General features: G+C 40.0%; 1 protein-coding gene across 2 annotated transcripts in view; it reads left to right on the forward strand.

Moving 5' to 3' along the window:
• LOC115847131 (zinc finger protein 182) overlaps nucleotides 1-22510 on the forward strand; it is a 28385-nt gene that overhangs the window by 417 nt on the left and 5458 nt on the right. Inside the window, exons 2-4 of one of the 2 annotated variants that reach the window (XM_060292344.1) lie at nucleotides 848-904; nucleotides 20365-20491; nucleotides 20806-20898. In XM_060292344.1, coding sequence (XP_060148327.1) covers nucleotides 890-904; nucleotides 20365-20491; nucleotides 20806-20898 — 235 coding nt within the window. In that variant the 5' untranslated portion in view covers nucleotides 848-889. Of the gene's footprint in view, nucleotides 1-847; nucleotides 905-20364; nucleotides 20492-20802; nucleotides 20899-22510 lie in introns of both variants that reach the window. The other variant, XM_030846659.3, reaches the window with a different exon arrangement.

Consider the following 22510-nt stretch of genomic DNA (forward strand, 5'->3'; position numbering starts at 1 on the left):
GGGGCCTCGCGCAGAGCCTGGGGCTTGGGAGGCGTGGGCAGGGTCTGGTGTTGTGGGGTCAGGCGGGGTGGGGGTGGGGATGGGGCTTAAAACGCCTGGGAATAATAGTGTTAAAGTTCAGTGGGGTTTTTTGGCATTTAACACGTAAGTAACACATTTGCATTATAGATTGATTAGAAAATAGAGAAGAAAATAAAAAAGAACTAATTTTAGCCCCCTCTGTTTAAATGTTCATTCTTTAGACACTTTTTAGTGTGTATAAGGGATATGCATTTTTAAACATTTAACGTATGGTTTTAAAATGGGTTCCTTAAGTTTGATAACCTGCCTTTGTTTTCATTTAGAAGTTACTGCGATTCAGCTTAAAGATTTATTCTGTAACATTTAAAAAACTTGTAATTTAGATATATGTACAGAAAATACACAGATAATAAGTGTACAGTACCATACAACATTATTTTCAGTAGCTACATAGAATTTAATCCCTTGTATTTCCTTATTAATCCCATATCATGGGTCATAGAGGATCGTTTAAGTTTGGCATTGTTAAAGTCAATGCTGAGATGAAGGTACTTAAAGAGAAATTATGATACATTATTTCATTAAGGAAAATACCTAGAAATACAATTTCTGAGTCAGTACACAAGTATGTATGGAAGAAAACCTTTTGTGTTAGATGTTCACATGAGGAAAATACTCAAGAATACACAAGTGGTTGTTAAAAACCACATGGTCGCCCAAACTTCCACAGAGCAGCTTCATGTGAGGGGATTTCTAGGCCGATAATTCTGGGCACTGGAAGCCTGATGGGGTCTCTCATATGCTCTCCACTTCTCCACTCTTTTAGCTCAGGCTTCACACATCTGTCTTTTCCCAAGAAGAGCAGGAAATGGCCAAAGCCCAGGTAAGGATATTGTGTGTTCCTTCTTTTATTTTACCATGAATGTGATGAGTGATGTAGGAATCTCAGACATAAAAGAAAATTATTTATAAATAAGCATTAGAATCAGGGAAAATGAGACAGCAGCAAGGCCAGGTTAGAATGTAGACAAATGACTTAGGGCAACAGACAGTTACGCAGTACAATATTAGTTGAGTTGCAAATTTCTCTTTGAGCCTCTGGCAGCCAGAGGTAGTCTGGCTCACTTTACTCATCAAGGAGAGAACACATCAAGCCCTCAGGGAAGTAAAGGTTTCCTGCAATTGCCTTTCAAGGCATTTCTTTGCTGAATCTTCGTGTGAATGGTGGAATTGTCGTCAATCACAGCCTAATGATAAATGCAGTCTCTGGTTTCCTGCAGATATTCCTTACAGCATTCTTCAGTGAGCTGGAGACATAATATCTAGATGTAATTTGGGAATGAAATATCTTAGGGAATTTGTTTGTCTTCCAAATGATTTTGCTGAAGTAATTTTCTCAGTTGGACTTTTGATTCTCATTTGGCCAGGGACAAAGTCCTGTAGGCACCCACAGCCCACCATCTTTTTTCTTTCACTTAAATTTTTTTTATTTTTAAAATTAGTGTACTGTAAAATTGATTTTGTTGTTCAGGTCGATAAATGTTAACACCTGTGTAGATTGTTATAACTAATCTATGGGATAGAGAATAGTTTCATCCCGCCAAAGAGCTGCCTCATGCAACCCCTTTTAGTCATATCCTCCCCTCCCTGTAACCTCAGGCAACCACAGACCTGTTCTGTGTCACTAGAGTTTTATCTCTTCAGGAATGTCATATAAATGGTATCATACAGTATATAACTTTCCTTTTTTCAAATTAAACTTTCTTTTGCAACAATTGATTGACATGCAGTTGTAAAAATAATACAGAGAGATCTTTACCCAGTTTGCATCAATGGTAGCATCTTGCAAAATTATAGCACAATGTCACAACCAGGATATTCACACTGATATGGTTAAGACACAGTTCCATCACCACAAGGATCCCTTATGTTACCCTTTTATAGCCACATCAATCCCTTTCCCCCCCTCACCCTATGCCTAGACTTCTAGCAATTACTGATCTGTTCTCCATTTCTAGAATTTTGTCATTTCAAGAATGTGATATAAATCAAAGCACATAGTCTGTAACCTTTTGAGATTGGATTTATTTTCACTCAGTATGATTCCCTGGAGATTCAGCCAAGTTGTGTGTGTCCATAGTTCTTTGCTTTTTAGTGCTGAGTGGCATTCCATGATGTAGATGTACCACAGCTTATTTATCCATTTTCCTTTTGAAAGACATTTGAATTATTTTCAGTTTTTGGCAGTTGTGAGTAGAGCTACTTTAAACATTCATATACAGGTTTTTGTGTGAACATATGTTTTCATTTCTCTAGAGTAAATATTGGATTGCTGGGTCATGTGGTAAGTGTATGGCTTAACTTTTTAGGAATCTGCCAAATTGTTTTCTAGGATGGTTGAATTATCTTTCATTTCCACCAGTAATGTTTAAGAATTCCAATTGCTTCACATTTTTGCCAGCACTTGGTATTGTCAGTACCGTTGACACTTGAATAACGCTGGGGTTAGGGGCACTGACTCCCCCAGTAGTTGAAAATCCACCTACAGTCGGCCCTCTGTATGTGTGTTTCCAACTAACTTGCAGATCGTGTAGTACTGTAGTATGCATTTACTGAAAAAAATCCACATATAAGTGGACCCATGCAGCTCAAACCCATGTTGTTCAAGGGTCAACTGTGTTTTTAATTTTACTCATTCTAGTGTGTAGTGTTATCTCATAATGGCTTTAATTTGCATTGCCCTAATGGCCAATGATGTTGAGTATCTTTATAAATACTTATTTACTTTTTACATATCCTCTTTGGCAAAGTGTCCAATCAGGTCTTCTGCCCATTTTTAAATTGGATTGTTTGTTTTATCACTATTGAGGTTTTTAAAAATTAATTAATTAATTTATTTTTGGTTGGGTCTTCGTTGCTGTGGGCGGGCTTTCTCTAGTTGTGGCGAGTGGGGGCTACTCTTCGTTGCGGTGCGCGGGCCGCTCACTGTTGTGGTCTCTCCCGTTGCGGAGCGCAGGCTCTGGATGCGCAGGCTCAGCGGCCGTGGCTCACGGGCCCAGCCGCTCCGTGGCATGTGGGATCTTCCCGGACCGGGGCACGAACCCGTGTCCCCTGCATCAGCAGGTGGACTCTCAACCACTGCACCACCAGGGAAGCCCTATTTTTAATTTTTTCAAGAACCTCTATACTGTTTTCCCTAATGGCTGCACCAATTTACATTATCACTAACAGTGCACAAGGATTCCCTTTTCTCCACATCCTTGCTGACACTTGCTATTGCTTGTCTCTTTGATAATGGCCATTCTGACAGGTGTGAGATGATAGGTCATTGTAGTTTTGATTTGCATTTCTCTGATGATTAATGATGTTGAGCATTCTTTCATGTGTTTGCTGGCAATCTGTATATCTTCTTTGGAGAAATGTCTATTTAGGTCTTCTGCCCAATTTTGGATTCAGTTGTTTGTTTTTTTGATATTGAGCTGCATGAGCTGCTTGTAAATTTTGGAGATTAATCCTTTGTCAGTTGCTTCATTTGCAAATATTTTCTCCCATTCTGAGGGTTGTCTTTTGGTCTTGTTTATGGTTTCCTTTGCTGTGCAAAAGCTTTGAAGTTTCATTAGGTCCCATTTGTTTATTTTTGTTTTTATTTCCATTTCTCTAAGAGGTGGGTCAAAAAGGATCTTGCTGTGATTTATGTCATAAGAGTGTTCTGCCTTTGTTTTCTTCTAAGACTTTGATAGTTTCTGGCCTTACATTTAGGTCTTTAATCCATTTTGAGCTTATTTTTGTGTACACTGTTAGGGAGTGTTCTAACCTCATACTTTTACAGGTACCTGTCCAGTTTTCCCAGCACCACTTATTGAAGAGGCTGTCTTTTCTCCACTGTATATTCTTGCCTCCTTTATCAAAGATAAGGTGACCATATGTGCGTGGGTTTATCTCTGGGCTTTCTATCCTGTTCCGTTGATCTATATTTCTGTTTTTGTGCGAGGACCATACTGTCTTGATTACTGTAGCTTTCTAGTATAGTCTGAAGTCAGGGAGCCTGATTCCTCCAGCTCCATTTATCGTTCTCAAGATTGCTTTGGCTATTCGGGGTCTTTTGTGTTTCCATACAAATTGTGAAATTTTTGGTTCTAGTTCTGTGAAAAATGCCAGTGGTAGTTTGATAGGGATTGCATTGAATCTCTAGATTGCTTTGGGTAGTAGAGTCATTTTCACAATGTTGATTCTTCCAATCCAAGAACATGGTGTATCTCTCCATCTATTTGTATCATCTTTAATTTCTTTCATCAGTGTCTTATAATTTTCTGCATACAGGTCTTTTGTCTCCTTAGGTAGGTTTATTCCTAGATATTTTATTCTTTTTCTTGCAATGGTAAATGGGAGTGTTTTCTTAATTTCAGTTTCAGATTTTTCATCCTTAGTGTATAGGAATGCCAGGGATTTCTGTGCATTAATTTTGTATCCTGCTACTTTACCAGATTCATTAATTAGCTCTAGTAGTTTTCTGGTAGCATCTTTAGGATTCTCTATATATAGTATCATGTCATCTGCAAACAGTGACAGCTTTACTTCTTCTTTTCTGATTTGGATTCCTTTTATTTCTTTTTCTTCTCTGATTGCTGTGGCTAAAACTTCCAAAACTATGTCGAGTAAGAGTGGTGAGAGTGGGCAACCTTGTCTTGTTCCTGATCTTTGTGGAAATGCTTTCAGTTTTCCACCATTGAGGATAATGTTGGCTGTGGGTTTGTCATATATGGCCTTTATTATGTTGAGGAAAGTTCCCTCTATGCCTACTTTCTGCAGTGTTTTTATCATAAATGGGTGTTGAATTTTGTCGAAAGCTTTGTATGCATCTGTTGAGATGATCATATGGTTTTTCTCCTTCAATTTGTTAATATGGTGTATCACATTGATTGATTTGCATATATTGAAGAATCCTGGCATTCCTGGAATAAACCCCATTTGATCATGGTGTATGATCCTCTTAATGTGCTGTTGGATTCTGTTTGCTAGTATTTTGTTGAGGATATTTGCATCTATGTTCATCAGTGTTATTGGCTTGTAGTTTTCTTTCTTTGCGACATCCTCGTCTGGTTTTGGTATCAGGGTGATGGTGGCCTCGTAGAATGAGTTTGGGAGTGTTCCTCCCTCTGCTATATTTTGGAAGAGCTTGAGAAGGATAGGTGTTAGCTTTTCTCTAAATGTTTGATAGAATTCGCCCGTGAAGCCATCTGGTCCTGGGCTTTTGTTTGTTGGAAGATTTTTAATCACAGTTTCAATTTCAGTGCTTGTGACTGGTCTCTTCATATTTTCTATTTCTTCCTGATTCAGTCTTGGCATGTTGTGCATTTCTAAGAATTTGGCCATTTCGTCCGGGTTGTCCATTTTATTGGCATAGAGTTGCTTGTAGTAATCTCTCATGATGTTTTGTATTTCTGCAGTGTCAGTTGTTACTTTTTCTTTTTCATTTCTAATTCTATTGATTTGAGACTTCTCCCTTTTTTTCTTGATGAGTCTGGCTAACGGTTTATCAATTTTGTTTCTCTTCTCAAAGAACCAGCTTTTAGTTTTATTGATCTTTGCTATCGTTTCCTTCATTTCTTTTTCATTTATTTCTGATCTGACCTTTATGATTTCTTTCCTTCTGCTAACTTTGGGGTTTTTTTGTTCTTCTTTCTTTAAGTGCTTTAGGTGCAAGGTTAGGTTGTTTATTCGAGATGTTTCCTGTTTCTTAAGGTAGGATTGTATTGGTATAAACTTCCCTCTTAGAACTGCTTTTGCTGCATCCCATAGGTTTTGGGTCGTCGTGTCTCCTCTGTCATTTGTTTCTAGGTATTTTTTGATTTCCTCTTTGATTTCTTCAGTGATCACTCCGTTATGAAGTAGTGTATTGTTTAGCCTCCGCGTGTTTGTAGTTTTTACAGATCTTTTCCTGTAATTGATATCTAGTCTCATAGAGTTGTGGTCGGAAAAGATACTTGATACAATTTCAATTTTCTTAAGTTTACCAAGGCTTGATTTGTGACCCAAGATATGATCTATCCTGGAGAATGTTCCATGAGCACTTGAGAAAAATGTGTATTCTGTTGTTTTTGGATGGAATGTCCTATAAATATCAATTAAGTCCATCTTGTTTAATGTATCATGTAAAGCTTGTGTTTCCTTATTTATTTTGATTTTGGATGATCTGTCCATTGGTGAAAGTGGGGTGTTAAAGTCCCCTACGATGAATGTGTTACTGTTGATTTCCCCTTTTATGGCTGTTAGTATTTGACTTATGTATTGAGGTGTTCTATGCTGGGTGCATAAATATTTACAATTGTTATATCTTCTTCTTGGATCGATCCCTTGATCATTATGTCGTGTCCTTCTTTGTCTCTTTTAATAGTCCTTATTTTAAAGTCTATTTTGTCTGATATGAGAATTGCTACTCCAGCTTTCTTTTGGTTTCCATTTGCATGGAATATCTTTTTCCATCCCCTTACTTTCAGTCTGTATGTGTCTCTAGGTCTGAAGTGGGTCTCTTGTAGACAGCATATATATGGGTCTTGCTTTTGTATCCATCAGCCAGTCTGTGTCTTTTGGTGGGAGCATTTAATCCATTTAAATTTAAAGTAATTATCAGTATGTATGTTCCTATTCCCATTTTCTTAATTGTTTTGGGTTTGTTATTGTAGGTCTTTTCCTTCTGTTGTGTTTCCTGCCTAGGGAAGTTCCTTTAGCATTTGTTGTAAAGCTGGTTTGGTGGTGCTGAACTCTCTCAGCTTTTGCTGCTCTGTAAAGGTTTTAATTTCTCCATCAAATCTGAATGAGATCCTTGCTGGGTAGAGTAATCTTGGTTGTAGGTTTTTCTCCCTCATCACTTTAAATATGTCCTGCCAGTCCCTTCTGGCTTGCAGAGTTTCTGCTGAAAGATCAGCTGTTAACCTTATGGGGATTCCCTTGTGTGTTATTTGTTGTTTTTCCCTTGCTGCTTTTAATATGTTTTCTTTGTATTTAATTTTTTTTTTTTTTTGCAGTACGCGGGCCTCTCGCTGTTGTGGCCTCTCCCGTTGTGGAGCACAGGCTCCGGACATGCAGGCTCAGCGGCCGTGGCTCACGGGCTCAGCCACTCCACGGCATGTGGGATCTTCCTGGGCCGGGGCACGAACCCTTGTCCCCTGCATCGGCAGGCAGACTCTCAACCACTGCGCCACCAGGGAAGCCCTGTATTTAATTTTTGACAGTTTGATTAATATGTGTCTTGGTGTGTTTCTCCTTGGATTTATCCTGTATGGGACTCTCTGTGCTTCCTGGACTTGATTAACTGTTTCCTTTCCCGTATTAGGGAAGTTTTCAACTATAATCTCTGCAAATATTTTCTCAGTCCCTTTCTTTTTCTCTTCTTCTTCTGGGACCCATATAATTCGAATGTTGGTGCGTTCAGTGTTGTCCCAGAGGTCTCTGAGATTTTCCTCAGTTCTTTTCATTGTTTTTTCTTTATTCTGCTCTGCAGTAGTTATTTCCACTATTTTATCTTCCAGGTTACTTATCCGTTCTTCTGCCTCAGGTATTCTGCTATTGATCCCATCTAGAGTTGGTTTTTTTTTTTTTTTTTTTTTTTGCGGTATGCGGGCCTCTCACTGTTGTGGCCTCTCCTGTTGCAGAGCACAGGCTCCAGACGTGAAGGCTCAGCATCCATGGTTCATGGGCCCAGCCGCTCTGCGGCATGTGGGATCTTCCCAGACCGGGGCACAAACCCGTGTCCCCTGCATCAGCAGGCGGACTCTCAACCACTGCGCCACCAGGGAAGCCCTAGAGTATTTTTAATTTCATTTATTGTTTTGTTTATCGTTGCTTGTTTCCTCTTTAGTTCTTCTAGGACCTTGTTAAATGTTTCTTGTATTTTCTCTATTCTATTTCCAAGATTTTGGATCATCTTCACTATTGTTATTCTGAATTCTTTTTCAGGTAGACTGTCTATTTCCTCTTCATTTGTTAGGTCTGGTGGGTTTTTATCTTGCTCCTTCATCTGCTGTGTGTTTTTCTGTCTTCTCATTTTGCTTATCTTACTGTGTTTGGGGTCTCATTTTTGCAGGCTGCAGGTTCGTAGTTCCCTTTGTTTTTGGTGTCTGTCCCCAGTAGCTAAAGTTGGTTCAGTGGGTTGTGTAGGCTTCCTGGCGGAGGGGACTAGTGCCTGTGTTCTGGTGGATGAGGCGGGATCTTGTCTTTCTGGTGGGTAGTTCCACATCTGGTGGTGTGTTTTGGGGTGTCTGTGGCCTTATTATGATTTTAGGCAGCCTCCCTGCTAATGGGTGGGGTTGTGTTCCTGTGTTGCTAGTTGTTTGGCATAGGGTGTCCAGCACTGTAGCTTGCTGGTCGTTGAGTGAAGCTGGGTGTTGGTGTTGAGATGGAGATCTCTGGGAGATTTTCACTGTTTGATATTTCATGGATCTGGGAGGTCTCTTGTGGACCAGTGTCCTGAAGTTGGCTCTCCCACCTCAGAGGCAGAGCACTGACTCTTGGTTGCAGCATCAAGAGCCATTCATCCACACGGCTCAGAATAAAAGGGAGAAAAAGTAGAAAGAAAGAAAGAAAAGAAAGAAAGAAAGGAAGGAAGGAAGGAAGGAAGGAAGAGAAAGAAAGAGGATAAAATAAAATAAAGTAAGATAAAATAAAATAAAGTTATTAAAATAAAAGATAATTATTAAGAACAAAAATTTTTAAGTAAAAAAACAACAAAAAATGGATGGACAGAACCCTAGGACAAATGGTGAAAGCAAAGCTATACAGACGAAATCTCACACAGAAGCATACACATACAGACTCACAAAAAGAGGAAAAGGGGAAAAAATAATATATCTTGCTCTCAAAGTCCACCTCCTTAATTTGGGATGATTCGTTGTCTATTCATGTATTCCACAGATGCAGGGTACATCAAGTTGATTGTGGAGATTTAATCCGCTGCTCCTGAGGCTGCTGGGAGAAGTTTCCCTTTCTCTTCTTTGTTCGCTCAGCTCCCGGGGCTCTGCTTTGGATTTGGCACTGCCTCTGCATATAGGTCGCCGGAGGGCGTCTGTTCTTCGCTCAGACAGGACGGGGTTAAAGGTGCCGCTGATTCAGGGGCTCTGGCTCACTCAGACCGGGGGGAGGGAGGGGCATGGATGCAGGGCAACCCTGTGACGGCAGAGGCCGGTCTGACGTTGCACCGGCCTGAGGAGCACCATGCATTCTCCCAGGGACGTTGTCCCTGGATCACGGGACCCTGGCAGTGGCGGGCTGCACAGGCTCCCGTTAGGGGAGGTGGGGATAGTGACCTGTGCTCACACACAGGCTTCTTGGTGGTGGCAGCAGTGGCCTTAGCGTCTCATGCCCGTCTCTGGGGTCTGTGCTGATAGCCGTGGCTTGCGCCCGTCTCTGGAGGTCCTTTAAACGGCGCTCTGAATCTCCTCTTCTCGCGCACCAGGAAACAAAGAGGGAAGAAAATGTTTCTTGCCTCTTCGGCAGGTCCAGACCTTTTCCTGGACTCCCTCCCGGTTAGTGCACTGAAGGGGTGCACTAACCCCTTCAGGCTGTGTTCGCGTCGCCAACCCCGGTCCTCTCCCTGGGATCCGATCTCCGAAGCCCAAGCCTCAGCTCCCAGCCCCCGCCCGCCCCGGCGGGTGAGCAGAGATGGCTCTCGGGTTGGTGAGTGCCAGTTGGCACCGCTCCTCTGTGCGGGAATCTCTCCGCTTTGCCCTCCGCACCCCTGTGGCTGTGATCTCTTCCGTGACTCCGAAGCTCCCCCCTCCGCCACCCGCAGTCTGCCTGTGAAGGGCCTTCCTAGTGTGTGGAAACCTTTCCTCCTTCATAGCTCCCTCCCACTGGTGTGGGCCCCGTCCCTATTCTTTTGTCTCTGTTTATTCTTTTTTCTTTTGCCCTACCCAGGTACGTGGGGAGTTTCTTGCCTTTTGGGAGGCCTGAGGTCTTCTGCCAGCCTTGAGTAGGTGTACTGTAGGAGTTGTTCCACGTGTAGATGTATTTCTGGTGTATCTGTGGGGAGGAAGGTGATCTCCGCATCTTACTCTTCCACCATCTTCCTAGCCTCCTTATCACATTTTCTTAATCCATTGATCCAGCCATGGACACTTAGGTTGAGTCCTTGTCTTGGCTATTGGAAATAATGCTGCAGTGAACATGAAGGTGCAAATATCTTTTCCAGTCAGTGTTTTTGTTTCCTTTTGAATAAATACCCAGAAGTGGAATTGCTGGATCATATGGTATTTTATTTTTAATTATTTTTTTTTTGCGGTACGCGGGCCTCTCACTGTTGTGGCCTCTCCCATTGTGCAGCACAGCCTCCGGACACACAGGCTTAGTGGCCATGGCTCACGGGCCTAGCCGCTCCGTGGCATGTGGTATCCTTCCGGGCCGGGGCACGAACCCGTGTCCCCTGCATCGGCAGGCAGACTCTCAACCACTGTGCCAGCAGGGAAGCCCTATTTTTAATTTTTTGAAGGACCTGTATACTGTTTTCCCTAATGGCTGCACCAATTTACATTATCACTAACAGTGCACAAGGATTCCCTTTTCTCCACATCCTTGCTGACACTTGCTATTGCTTGTCTCTTTGATAATGGCCATTCTGACAGGTGTGAGATGATAGGTCATTGTAGTTTTGATTTGCATTTCTCTGATGATTAGTGCATCTTCTAATGTTCCTGTTGGCCATCTGTATGTATTCTTTGGAAAAATGTCTATTCAGGTCCTCTGCTTTTTTTTTTTTTTTTTTTGCGGTACGCGGGCATCTCACTGTTGTGGCCTCTCCCTTTGTGGAGCACAGGCTCCAGACATGCAGGCTCAGCGGCCATGGCTCACAGGCCCAGCCGCTCTGCGGCATGTGGGATCTTCCCAGACCGGGGCACGAACCCATGTCCCCTGCATCGGCAGGCGGACTCTCAACCACTGCGCCACCAGGGAAACCCCCTCTGCTTATTTTTTAATTGGGTTGTTCGTTTTTTTGATACTGAGTTATGTGAGTTCTTTATATATTTTGGATATTAACCCCTTATCAATTATATGATTTGCAGATGTTTTCTCCTATCTGGTAGGTTGCCTTTTCATTTTGTTGATGGATTCCTTTGGTGTACTGAAGCTCTTTTTTTTCAATGTAGTCCTATTTGTTGAGTTTTGCTTTTGTTGCCAAATCCAAAAAGAAATCATTACCGAGACCAGTGTCAAGGAGCTTACTACCTATGTTTTATTCTAGGAATTTTATGGTTTGGGGTCTTATGTTCAAGTCTTTAATCCATTTTGAGTTAATTTTTGCACATAGTATAAGATAGTGCTCCAGTTTCATTCTTTTGCATGTGGCTGTCCAGTTTTCCCAACACAGTTTATTTTAGAATTTATTGAAGAGGCTGTCTTTTCCCCATTGTATAGTCTTGGCTCCTTTGTCATAAATTAATTGACCATTTATGCATGGGATTATTTCTGGGCCTTCTATTCTGTTCCATTGATCTATGTTCTGTTTTTATGCAAGTACCATACTATTTTGATTACTATAGCTTTGTAATATAGTTTGAAATTAGGGTGTGTGATGCTGCCAGCTTTGTTGTCCTTTCTCAAGATTGCTTTGTCTATTCAGGGTCTTTTGTGATTTCATACGAACTTTGGATTGTTCTGTTTATGTGACTCGTTCATTTTTATAGCTGTATAGTATTCTATTAGTGGATGTACCAGTTTGTTCAACCATTCTCCTATATACATGTGAATTTTGGTTGTTTCAGTATTTTGTAATTAAGAATAATGCTGGGGCTTCCCTGGTGGCACAGTGGTTGAGAGTCCGCCTGCCGATGCAGGGAACACGGGTTCGTGCCCCGGTCCGGGAAGATCCCACATGCCGCGGAGTGGCTGGGCCCGTGAGCTATGGCCGCTGAGCCTGTGCGTCTGGAGCCTGTGCTCTGCAATGGGAGAGGGCCACAACAGTGAGAGGCCCGTGTACCGCAAAAAAAAAAAAATAATAATAATGCTGAAATGAAATATATTGTGCATATGTTGTTTCCTTTTTGTGCAAGTATATCTTCTATGTAAATTCCTACAAGTGGCATTGATAGGTCAAAGGGTAAACACAATTTATTAGATATTGCTAAATTCCCTTCCATAAGGGTTGTACTGTTTAACATTCCCACCAACATTGTGTGATAGTACCTATTTCTCTATGGCTGTACCAACAGAGTATATTGTCTGGCTTTTAAGTTTTTCTAATCTGCTAGGTAAGAAAAGGTATGTCTGTATAGTTTTAATTAGCATTACTATTATTATGAGTAAAGTTGAATGTAATTTCATATATTTAAGAGCCATTTACAGGAGTTCCCTGGCGATCCAGTGGTTAGGACTCGGCGCTTTCACTGCCATGGCCCCAGGTTCAGTTCCTAGTTGGGGAACTAAGATCCTGCAAGCTCATAGTGCAGCCAAAAAATAAATAAAATATCTATAAGAGCCATTTTTATATCTCTTGTTAATTGTCTTATGTTTTTTGTCTAATTTTCTATCACATATTTGTTCTTCTTTTCCCTTTGATTTTTAAGAGTTCTTTATATATTAAGGGTATTAATCTTTATCTGTGATATATGTTACAGCAATCTTTATTTGTGATATATGTTGCAACAGATTTCCCCCACTGGTTTGTCATTGGACTTACCAAAGTGTTTTTATATTTTTGTGGTTGTATTTATTAATCTTTTATTACATCTGAATTTTTATTCATAGTTAGAAAGTCTTTCCCTCAATTCAGGTTATATGGACATTCACCCATGCTTTCTTCTAGTACTTTGTTTGGTTTCCGTTTTTTACATTTAGCCCTCGATCCATTTGGTGTTTATACTTGTGTATGTAATGAGGTATGGATCCAATTTAGCCTTTCCCAAATTGCTTTGCAGTTGACCCAGCACCACTTATTAAAAAGTGGGTCTTTCACCCTGTGCTTTAAGAGAATGCCTGTATCAGAGTATGTTCTGGTATTTGGTAGGGCTACTCCCTTCCTCACACTTTTTCTTTCCCAGACTTTTCTAGCTATTGTTGCACATTTATTTTTTGATATGATCTTTAGTACTACCTTGTTTAGTACCATTAAAAAGCTTGTTTTTTAAATTGGGATCACAATAAATTTATAAAATAACTTAGGGATAACTACATGTTTGTGACTTTCTATCATTCTATCTATGAAGAGTTGGACAACTCTGAAGTTAGAGGGAACTGTCCCAATAAGAGACCACCCTCACTTCTGACACCAATTACAAGTTTGGGGGTCCCCAAGGTCACCCTTAGGTTTGACAATTCACTGGAGGGACTCACAGAACTCACTGAAAACTGTTATACTCATGGTTATGGCTTTTTACAGGGGAAGGATACAGATTGGAACCTGCCAAGGGAAGAAGTACATAGGGCAGAGCCCCAGAAAGTACCAAACATGGAGCTTCCGTTTTTCTCTCCCCATGGAGTCAGGGTGCATGACTTTGTGTGGTTGGCATTGATGTGTGATAGTACACATGGAGTTCTGGCAACCAGGGAAGCTCTTGTGATCCTTGGTGTTCAGAGTTTTTTGTTTGTTTGTTTGTAAACATTTACTTATTTATTTATTTTGGCTGCACCAGGTCTTAGTTGTGGCACTTGGGATCTTCACTGCCGCATGCAGGATCTTTTAGTTGCAGCCTGCAGGATCTTTAGTTGCGGCATGTGGGATCTAGTTCCAAGACCAGGGATCGAACCTGGGTCCCCTGTATTGGGAGTGTGGAGTCTTAGCCATTGGACCACCAGGGAAGTCCCCCAGAGTTTTTAATTAGGGCTTCATTTTATAGGCATGATTGTCCATGTGGCTACTGTCTGTCTCCAGCCCCTCTGGGAGTGACCCAAAGCCCCCACCCTAAATCATGTGGTTGATCTTTCTGGTGTGGCCAGCCCCCACCTAAACTTACATCGTTATGCTATTCATGGTGACTCAAGGCCCCTATGTAAAACTTCCTTCCTTCCTCCCTCCCTCCCTCCCTCCCTCCTTCCCTCCCTCCCTTCCTTCCTATCTGGTTATTTTAAGGAAATTACCATTTATTCTAATCTTTACTGTTTTTTTTTTTAATTGGGATTGGGTATTGAATTCTGTTTCAATATTTTTGTATCAGCATTTCTTATATTAATTAGATTAATCATGTAAGTTTTCTCTTTAGGTCTGTTTAATGGTGATTTATGTTAATGAATCTTCTAATATTGAACTATCATTGTATGCCTGGAATAAATTTTAATTGGTCATGTGGATCTATTCCTTTTGCTTATACAGTTGACCCTTGGACAACATGGGTTTGAACTGTCTGGGTCCACTTATATGTGGATGTTTTTGAATAGTAAATACTTCAGTACTACACAGTCCATGTTTGGTGAATCCACAGATGTGGAAAACCACTGATATGGAGGGCTGACTATAAGTTATACGTAGATTAACCCCCATGTTGTTCAAGGGTTAACTGTATTTTATTTAGGATTTTTTGCACTGTTGTTCATAAGTGAGATTAGTCTTCATTTTCCTATTTTGTACAACCTTAAATGAGTTTATGTGTCAAATTTATACTCAGTTCTTGTACAAATTTGGAAGCTTTTCATTTTTCTATGCTCAGGAAGAATTAGAGCAGTTAGAGTCTTCTAAGTTCTCTTGTGAGCATGAGTCTTATCCTGGGCATATGTGTGGCTTTCTACATTCCCCTGTACATGGGTGCTTTTGAATGTCCTAATTTCCCAAAGAATCCCCCCCAGTATTTCCTCTCAGGCCTTAGGCAGTCTGTTGTCTGTCTGGACTGTAATCTTTTGCCCCAGGCATCTCTGGGTTGTTAGTTTGCCTTGCAGCCTTTAAGAGCAATGCCTACTGCTTTCTGGCCTGAGTTCAGAGTTAGGTGAAACAGAGAGGAGCACCTTGCATCAGTCTTTCTGGTAGCCCCAGACAGGTTAGAACAGACACACACTAATTTGTGAATAAGGTCTGCTCTGCTTCCTTTAGAATTAGGGGTTGGGGGTCCCACATGGGGAACATTGGCTGCTGCTGCTTCAAGACTGCTGTCTCTTAGGAGAGGGGCAAGTAAAGATGCCATGAAGTCTTCCTGATGTCTTTTTTTTTTTTTTTTGGCGGTACGCGGGCCTCTCACTGCTGTGGCCTCTCCCGTTGCGGAGCACAGGCTCAGCGGCCATGGCTCACAGGCCCAGCTGCTCCGCGGCATGTGGGATCCTCCCGGACTGGGGCACGAACCTGCGTCCCCTGCATCGGCAGGCGGACTCTCAACCACTGCGCCACCAGGGAAGCCCTCCTGATGTCTTTTAAGTTGCCTTTTTCTTGATTCCATGTGGTTACTGCAAACCTTTGTTTTCCAGAGTTTTGACAAAGTTGGTTCTGACACTTGTTTGTTTGTTTTTTAATTTTCATTTTTGCGGTGGTAGTGGGAGAGAAGCTAAGGGCTGGGAGCTGCCTACTCTGTCATTTTGTCAATGCCATTGTGGGGTGAATTTCTTATCACCTGAAATATTTTCTCATTTTCTGTTGTTCTCAAGCTTTGAATGGATGCACACTGTTTTCATCTTTTTAAGGACTGTTGGAGGTTGTGGTGACTTGCACGATTCTTGGCTCAAGAGCCCCCTCTTTTGTCAGTGAGGCAAACTGCAGTTCCCTTAATGGAGACTTTCTTTTGGCACTGTGGAGGGGCCCCTTGTGTGTGCTCTGACTTGTTTTAGTTTGTTTAGGTCATTTTTTGTCTCACATGACCTTCAGTTTCCCCCTCTAGCTTTTCCCCTTTACAACCCAATCTCCACATGGTTCTTCCTCATTCCTTTTTATCATCTGCTCCCTTGGAGGTGATGCTTTTTTGTGACTGCCACCTTGGGTCCCATATACCGTTCTTATAGCTGGTGCTGTGACTGATCTAGCCCACTTTTCAGTGTTTTTATACTTATGGTAGATTTTCTCTTTCTAAGCTTTGATTTCAGCTCATTCTTAGGTTCTCTGCTCCCCTCTCTGTTCTCTTGACTGTTTTCTTCATACCCTTCTCACACTCCAGAAAGGTTTGTGGCAGTAATTTGAAAGCCAGCTGAGCTGGAATTTGGTATTTGTTTTTCAATCATAGGTAATTAGAAATGTGTATAGTACTCTCTATTTTCTATTATAAGTTATACTGAAGGTATAGGTTATGTGTAGTTTTATTTGTTCTTCATATTGATCTGTATAGTTGTTTGGAGGATATGTGAAGAGATTTGGATTTAACTACTTCACCTTTAACAGGTGAAGTTATTCCAAATTACCTGGAGGAACCTTAATTTTTTTAATAAAAAATTAAGGTATAATCTGTATACAGTAAAATAGGCCTTCAGTGTACAGTTCTGCATCTTTTGGCAAACTCTGCAAGTTTTGACACTGCCACAATGAAGATGTAGAACAGTTCTATCGCCTCCCAATACAGTTGACCCTTGGAAACTCGGGGGTTAGTGGTTCCAGCTCCCTGCACAGTTGAAAATTTACGTATAACTTTGGACTCCGTCAAAATTTAACTGCTAATAGCCTAGTGTTGACCAAAAGCTTTACCAATAACATAAACAGTCTATTAACACATATTTTGTATGTTATATGTATTAAATACTGTATTCTTACAATAAAGTAAGCTAGAGATAAGGAAATGTCATTAAGAAAATCATAAGGAAGAGAAAATACATGTTCAGTACTGCACTGTATTTGTCGATACTTAAGTTTGTGTCGTCTGTTTACAAGATGAATCACGTCTGTCAGTACCTACATTAATATTGTCTTATATGATACAAAATACTGTAGATGTTATACAGATTATTAACACGATATCAACAATGAAAAGATAATATGAAAAATTCATATTTATTTACAGTTATAACGATTTATACATTGATAACGAAGCAGCAATATGATTGCTTTATGGTAGCATAGTGTAGTCGATATGATTGCTTCATGGTAGCTTAGCCTATATACTAATGAATGGTTATATAATTTTATGGCATACAGTATTACAGTCATATTCATAATACAGTATTGGAAACATTGTTATATTTTTTAAAAACCCACTTACCTGTGATGATAGGCTGATAAGCAGTTTCTCCAATTATGAGAGACAAGGGCATACTGTACAGTAATAAAATTCTTTGAAAGCAAAGTTATAAAATAGTAGGAAAACTAACACATTATTAATTTTATATAAATATCACCATATGCCTATGTAAGGATAGAATAGTATCTACATATATTTTATGCTTTCATGACATTCCTAAATTTTTCTTAATATTTTCAATATTTCTAGGCTATGCAATTCATCTGTGAGTTTTTTCAAATTGTTGCAAATCTCCAAAAATTTTTCCAATATATTTACTGAAAGAAATCTTCATATAAGTGGACCCATGTAGTTCAAATCTGTGTTGTCAGATTGTCAATCTGTGTTGTCAAGGGTCAACTGTATTTCCCCTTTGTAGTCAACCCCTGGCCGCACCCTGGCCCCTTGTAATCACTGATATATTTTTGGTCTCTATAGTTTTGCCTTTCCCATGTTATATAAATGGAATAATACAGTATGTAGCTTGTTGAGTCTGGCTTCTTTCACTTAGGGTAATACATTTGAGGTTCACCCATGTTGTTGCATGTATCATTAGTTCTTTCAGTTTTCTTGTTGAGTAGTATTACATTGTATAGATTACAGTTTGTTTTTCACTCACTGGTTGAAAAACATTTGGGTTGTTTCCATAGTTTGGTGATTACAAATATACCTGCTATATAAATGTTCATGTACAGGTTTTTGGGTTTACATAAGTTTTCTTTCCACTTGGGTAAATATACCTGTGAGTGGGATTGCAGGTCCTATGGGAGTATATGCTTAACTTCATAAGAAACTAGAAAACTGTTCCAAAGTGGCTGTTCCATTTGCATCCCTATCTATGATAAATGAGACTTCCAGTTGTTCCACATCACCAGCACTTGGCATTGTCAGTTTCTTTTCCCATTCTGATACGTATGTAGTGGTAGCTCATTGTGGTTTTGATTTGTAGTTTCCTCATGGCTAATGATGTTGAGCATCTTTGTATGTGCTTATTTCCCATTTATATATCTTTGGTAAAGTATGTCTCTTTTGCTTTTTTTTTTTTTCAGTTTTGAGAGTTCTAGTTCTTATGTATTCTCAATACAGCTTCTTTGTCGGGTATATGATTTGTAAATATTTTCTCCTGTTCCATGGCTTTTTATTCTTTTAACAGTGTCTTTTGAATTTTGGTGTCACATCAAAGAAATACTTGGTAAACCTAAGGTTAAAAAGATTTTCTCTTATATTTTCTTCTAAAAATTTTATAGGTTTAGATTTTACATGTAGGTCTGTGATCCATTTTGAGTTAATTTTTATATATGTTGGAGATATGGATTGAAGTTCTTTTTTTATTTTTATTTTTTGGCATATGGATATCCAGTTGTTCCAACACCATTTGTTGAACTGGGAACTCCCATTTTCCATTAAAGTGCCTTTGCATTTGTCAAAAATAATTTTAAGTATAAAGATATAAAGTACCTTTAATTATAACATACATGAAGTACAGTTTATAAGTGTACAGCTTGATGAATTATCACAAAGTAGACACACTGTGGAGCCACCCCCAGGTCAACGTGAAGATTATAACATAAATCACGACCTAAATCCCCCTTCATGCCCTCTTTCAATCAACATCAGCCTCAAATGTAATCACTCTCCTAACTTCTGACATCATGGATTAGGCTTGCCTGTTCTCGTACTGTATATAAATAGAATTATGCAGTATGTGCTCTTTTGTGGCTGGATTCTTTTGCTCATTAGTACAATTGTGACATTCATCTATGTTGGATATGCAGCTGTAGTTCATTCCTTTTCATTACCACATAGTATTCCTTTGAAAGATTGTGCCACAATTTACCTACTGTATTTTTGAGGGACATTTGGATTTTTCCCACAACTTAGTATTAGAAATAGTGCTTCTGTGAACATCCTACTTGTTTTCTAGAGCACACGTGCATGATTTTCTCTAAAGTGTGTACCTAAGAGTAGAATTTCTGGGTCATAGTGTTTGCAAATCATTAACTTTAGTAAATAATGCCAAACTGTTTTCCCAAGCAGTTATACCAGTTTTTAACATTCCTACTAACAGCGTGTGCGAGTTCCCATTTCAACACAATCTTATGGCATTTTATTTATCTATTTATTTATTTATTTTTGCAGTGTGCGGGCCTCTCACTGTTGTGGCCTCTCCCGTTGCGGAGCACAGGCTCCAGACGCGCAGGCTCAGCGGCCATGGCTCATGGGCCCAGCCGCTCCGCGGCATGTGGGATCTTCCCGGACCAGGGCACGAACCCGTGTCCCCTGCATCGGCAGGCGGACTCTCAACCACTGCACCACCAGGGAAGCCACATCTTATGGCATTTTAGTCATATAATTATAATGTTTCTGGTGGGTGCCAAGTGGTGTCTCAATGTGGCTTAAATTTTCATTTACCTGAGTGCTAACAGGGTTGGGTATATTTTCTTATGTTCATAGAACATATGTCCATATGTTTATTTTTTCCTTTTAGTGAAGTATCTATTCACATCTCTTGTCTATTTTTCTGCATTGTTTGTATGTGTCTTTTGATTTGTAGGGGTTATTTTATATGTTCCAGATCAGAACGCTTTATCACTTATGAAAGCTGCCGATAATCTCCCCATCTATAGGTTGCCTTTACTGCTGTATTTTTAATCTTGTAACATGTATGTCTTTTCCTTTATGAGTAGTGCTTTTCATGTCTTGTTTTTGAATGTTTTCCCTACACCAAGCTTATGAAAACATTTTCCTATATTATTTTCCAGACACTTCATCGTGTTACCTTTCACATTAGATTTACAAATTACCTGTAGCAGATTTTTGTATATAGTGAGAGTTAGGGGGTTAAATGTCATTTTTGTCCCCATATAGACATCTGGTAACCCATCCACATTTACTTGAAAATATCATCCTGTCACTACTGTTTTGCAGTTTCAACTTTATCATAATTCAGGTGTCCGTACATATTTGGATTATCTTTTTAGTTCTACTGGACTATATGTCTATCCATCTATCCTTGTGCTAATGCCACATTGTCTTAAATATTCTGTTATTTAATATAATAGTTTCTCTACCATGACTTGTGATTTTTTTCCCCCACAAAGTAGGTCACTAACTTGATAGGCATCCTGTATTAAATTATCATCATGAACTGGAAACCCAGTCAGAAGTTCCCCTACATTCATTCCATCCTTATCACCCAGTGGTAAGCATATTAGAATAAAAGAATGTGCAATTATAGGGACTCATGACATTTGAGGATGTGGCTGTGGATTTCACCCAGGAGGAGTGGCAATACCTGAACCCTCCACAGAGGAACCTGTACAGAGATGTGATGCTGGAGACCTACAGCAACCTGGTCTCTGTGGGTAAGAATGGCTTCCTCAGGTAATTTTGCTGTTTATGATTATTCTGTCCAATAGAACGCCTTTCCTTTCTCAAGTTTGGAAACTTCCAAGGCCTCTGAACTGATTGAAGAGTTTGTCATTAAATTCCATGGATCAGAGTTCCTTTTCCCCCTTTGCTTTCCTGACAAGGTGTTTATGAACTCAAAACTCAGCTGAATTGGTTTGACGACCATTGTGTCAAGTGATATATCGCTTGTACTGCCCCAAACTCCACCTTCCTTTTTCTCAGAGGCTCTGAAGACCAAGGAGGTATTGCTATCATTTCTCATTAGCAGGGCAGCAGGTTACCAAACCAGATCTCATCCTTAAATTGGAGGTAGAAGAGCCATGCCTGCCAGAAGGAAAAATCCCAATTTGGAGCTTTCCAGGTAAGTGGGATTGACTCAGGCTATGGGGACAGGAGGTCCCAGCTTGTCAGTCAGGGGTGAGGGCCTGTGAAAGGACTTTCAGGAATATCTCAGGAATGGTTGTTGGAGGACAGGGACATGAACACCTAAGACACCCCCTCCCCTATCCTACACCCACCAGACCACTCTCCTTAGGTTGGTGCTCACCAATAAGTTTCTGCACAGCTCCATTTCCCTGTATAAAGTTGTCTTGTAAATGACAGTCCGCTGGCCCCACGCCCTGCCAGTTCTATCGTTCTTACCTCCCACTACTCATCTGAAGCCAGGCCCAAATGAGTCACAGGCCTAGGCACTAATGCTCTAATCCCAGATTGGGTTACCTGATTCCATCCAGTTTAGACATTCCTATGAGATTTGTTCTCCTAAAGCATCTTGATTCTCTCTTTAACAACAGCTTTATTAAGATATAATTAACATACAATAAAATTCACTCTTTTGAAGTGAAACTCAAAAACTCAGGATGTTTATTATATTCACAGAATATACTGTCTAACCATCACCACTATCTAATTCTAGAACATTATCATCACCCTCCAAGAAACTCCTATCCCTTATCAGTCACTCTCCATTCCCCAACCCCCATCCCCTGGCAAGCACTAATCTACTTTCTATCTCTATAGTTTTGCCTATTCTGGACATTTCTTATAAATGGAACCATACAAAATGTGGAATTTTATGTCTGGTTTCTTTCATTTGGCATGTTTTCAAGGTTTGTCCATATTGTAGCATGTGTCATCATTTTTTATGGTGGAATGATATTTCATTGTATGGATATTCCACATTTTGTTTATCCATTCATCTGTTGATGGACATTTAGGTTATTTCCACTTTTTGGGTATTATAGATAATGCTGCTATGAACATTCATGTAGAAGTTTTGAAATGTACATTTTCATTTCTTTTGAGAACATACATAGGAGTGGAGTTGTTAGACCATGTGATAGCTGTTTGTGTTAACATTTTGTGGAACTGCCAAACTGTGTGAATATCCTGTTCCTCCAAAATTTTTACCCGGTGGTTTTAACATTCACTGATGATTCTTGCCTGAATCAATTATTACTAAGATGGTTAGAAAAATGGTGCATTTTCTATCATTCCTTCTACCTTTGTAAGTTGGCATTTTTCTGTAAAGAACTTTCCTTCTTTGTTGATTAGCTGGAATACTTCAATAAAGAGGGATTGCCCTCCATCTATTACAGTTGACCCTTGAACAACACAGGTTTGAACTGTGCAAGTCCACTTATATGCGTTTTTCAATGGTAATGGTACAGTGCTAGATGATCTGCAGTTGGTTAAATCCACGGATGTGGGACCGCAGACTAGGAGGAGAAACTACCTATATGGAGGGCCAACTATAAGTTACAATTGGATTTTCAACTGTGCAGAAGGTCAGTGCCCCTAACCCCTGCATTGTTCAAGGGTCAACTGTATTTGGTTATATATGAGTTACATGTATTTTTCCATTTCTTTATCAGTTTTCAAAATGAGTTGGTTTTGTAGCATCATTCAAAGCCTAGTATGTCTTTTTGGAGTATCATTTATGGACTTATGGATTTAAACACTTTTATGTTTTG

This window comes from Globicephala melas, chromosome X (genome assembly GCF_963455315.2).
Source record: "Globicephala melas chromosome X, mGloMel1.2, whole genome shotgun sequence".
Classification (NCBI taxonomy): domain Eukaryota; kingdom Metazoa; phylum Chordata; class Mammalia; order Artiodactyla; family Delphinidae; genus Globicephala; species Globicephala melas.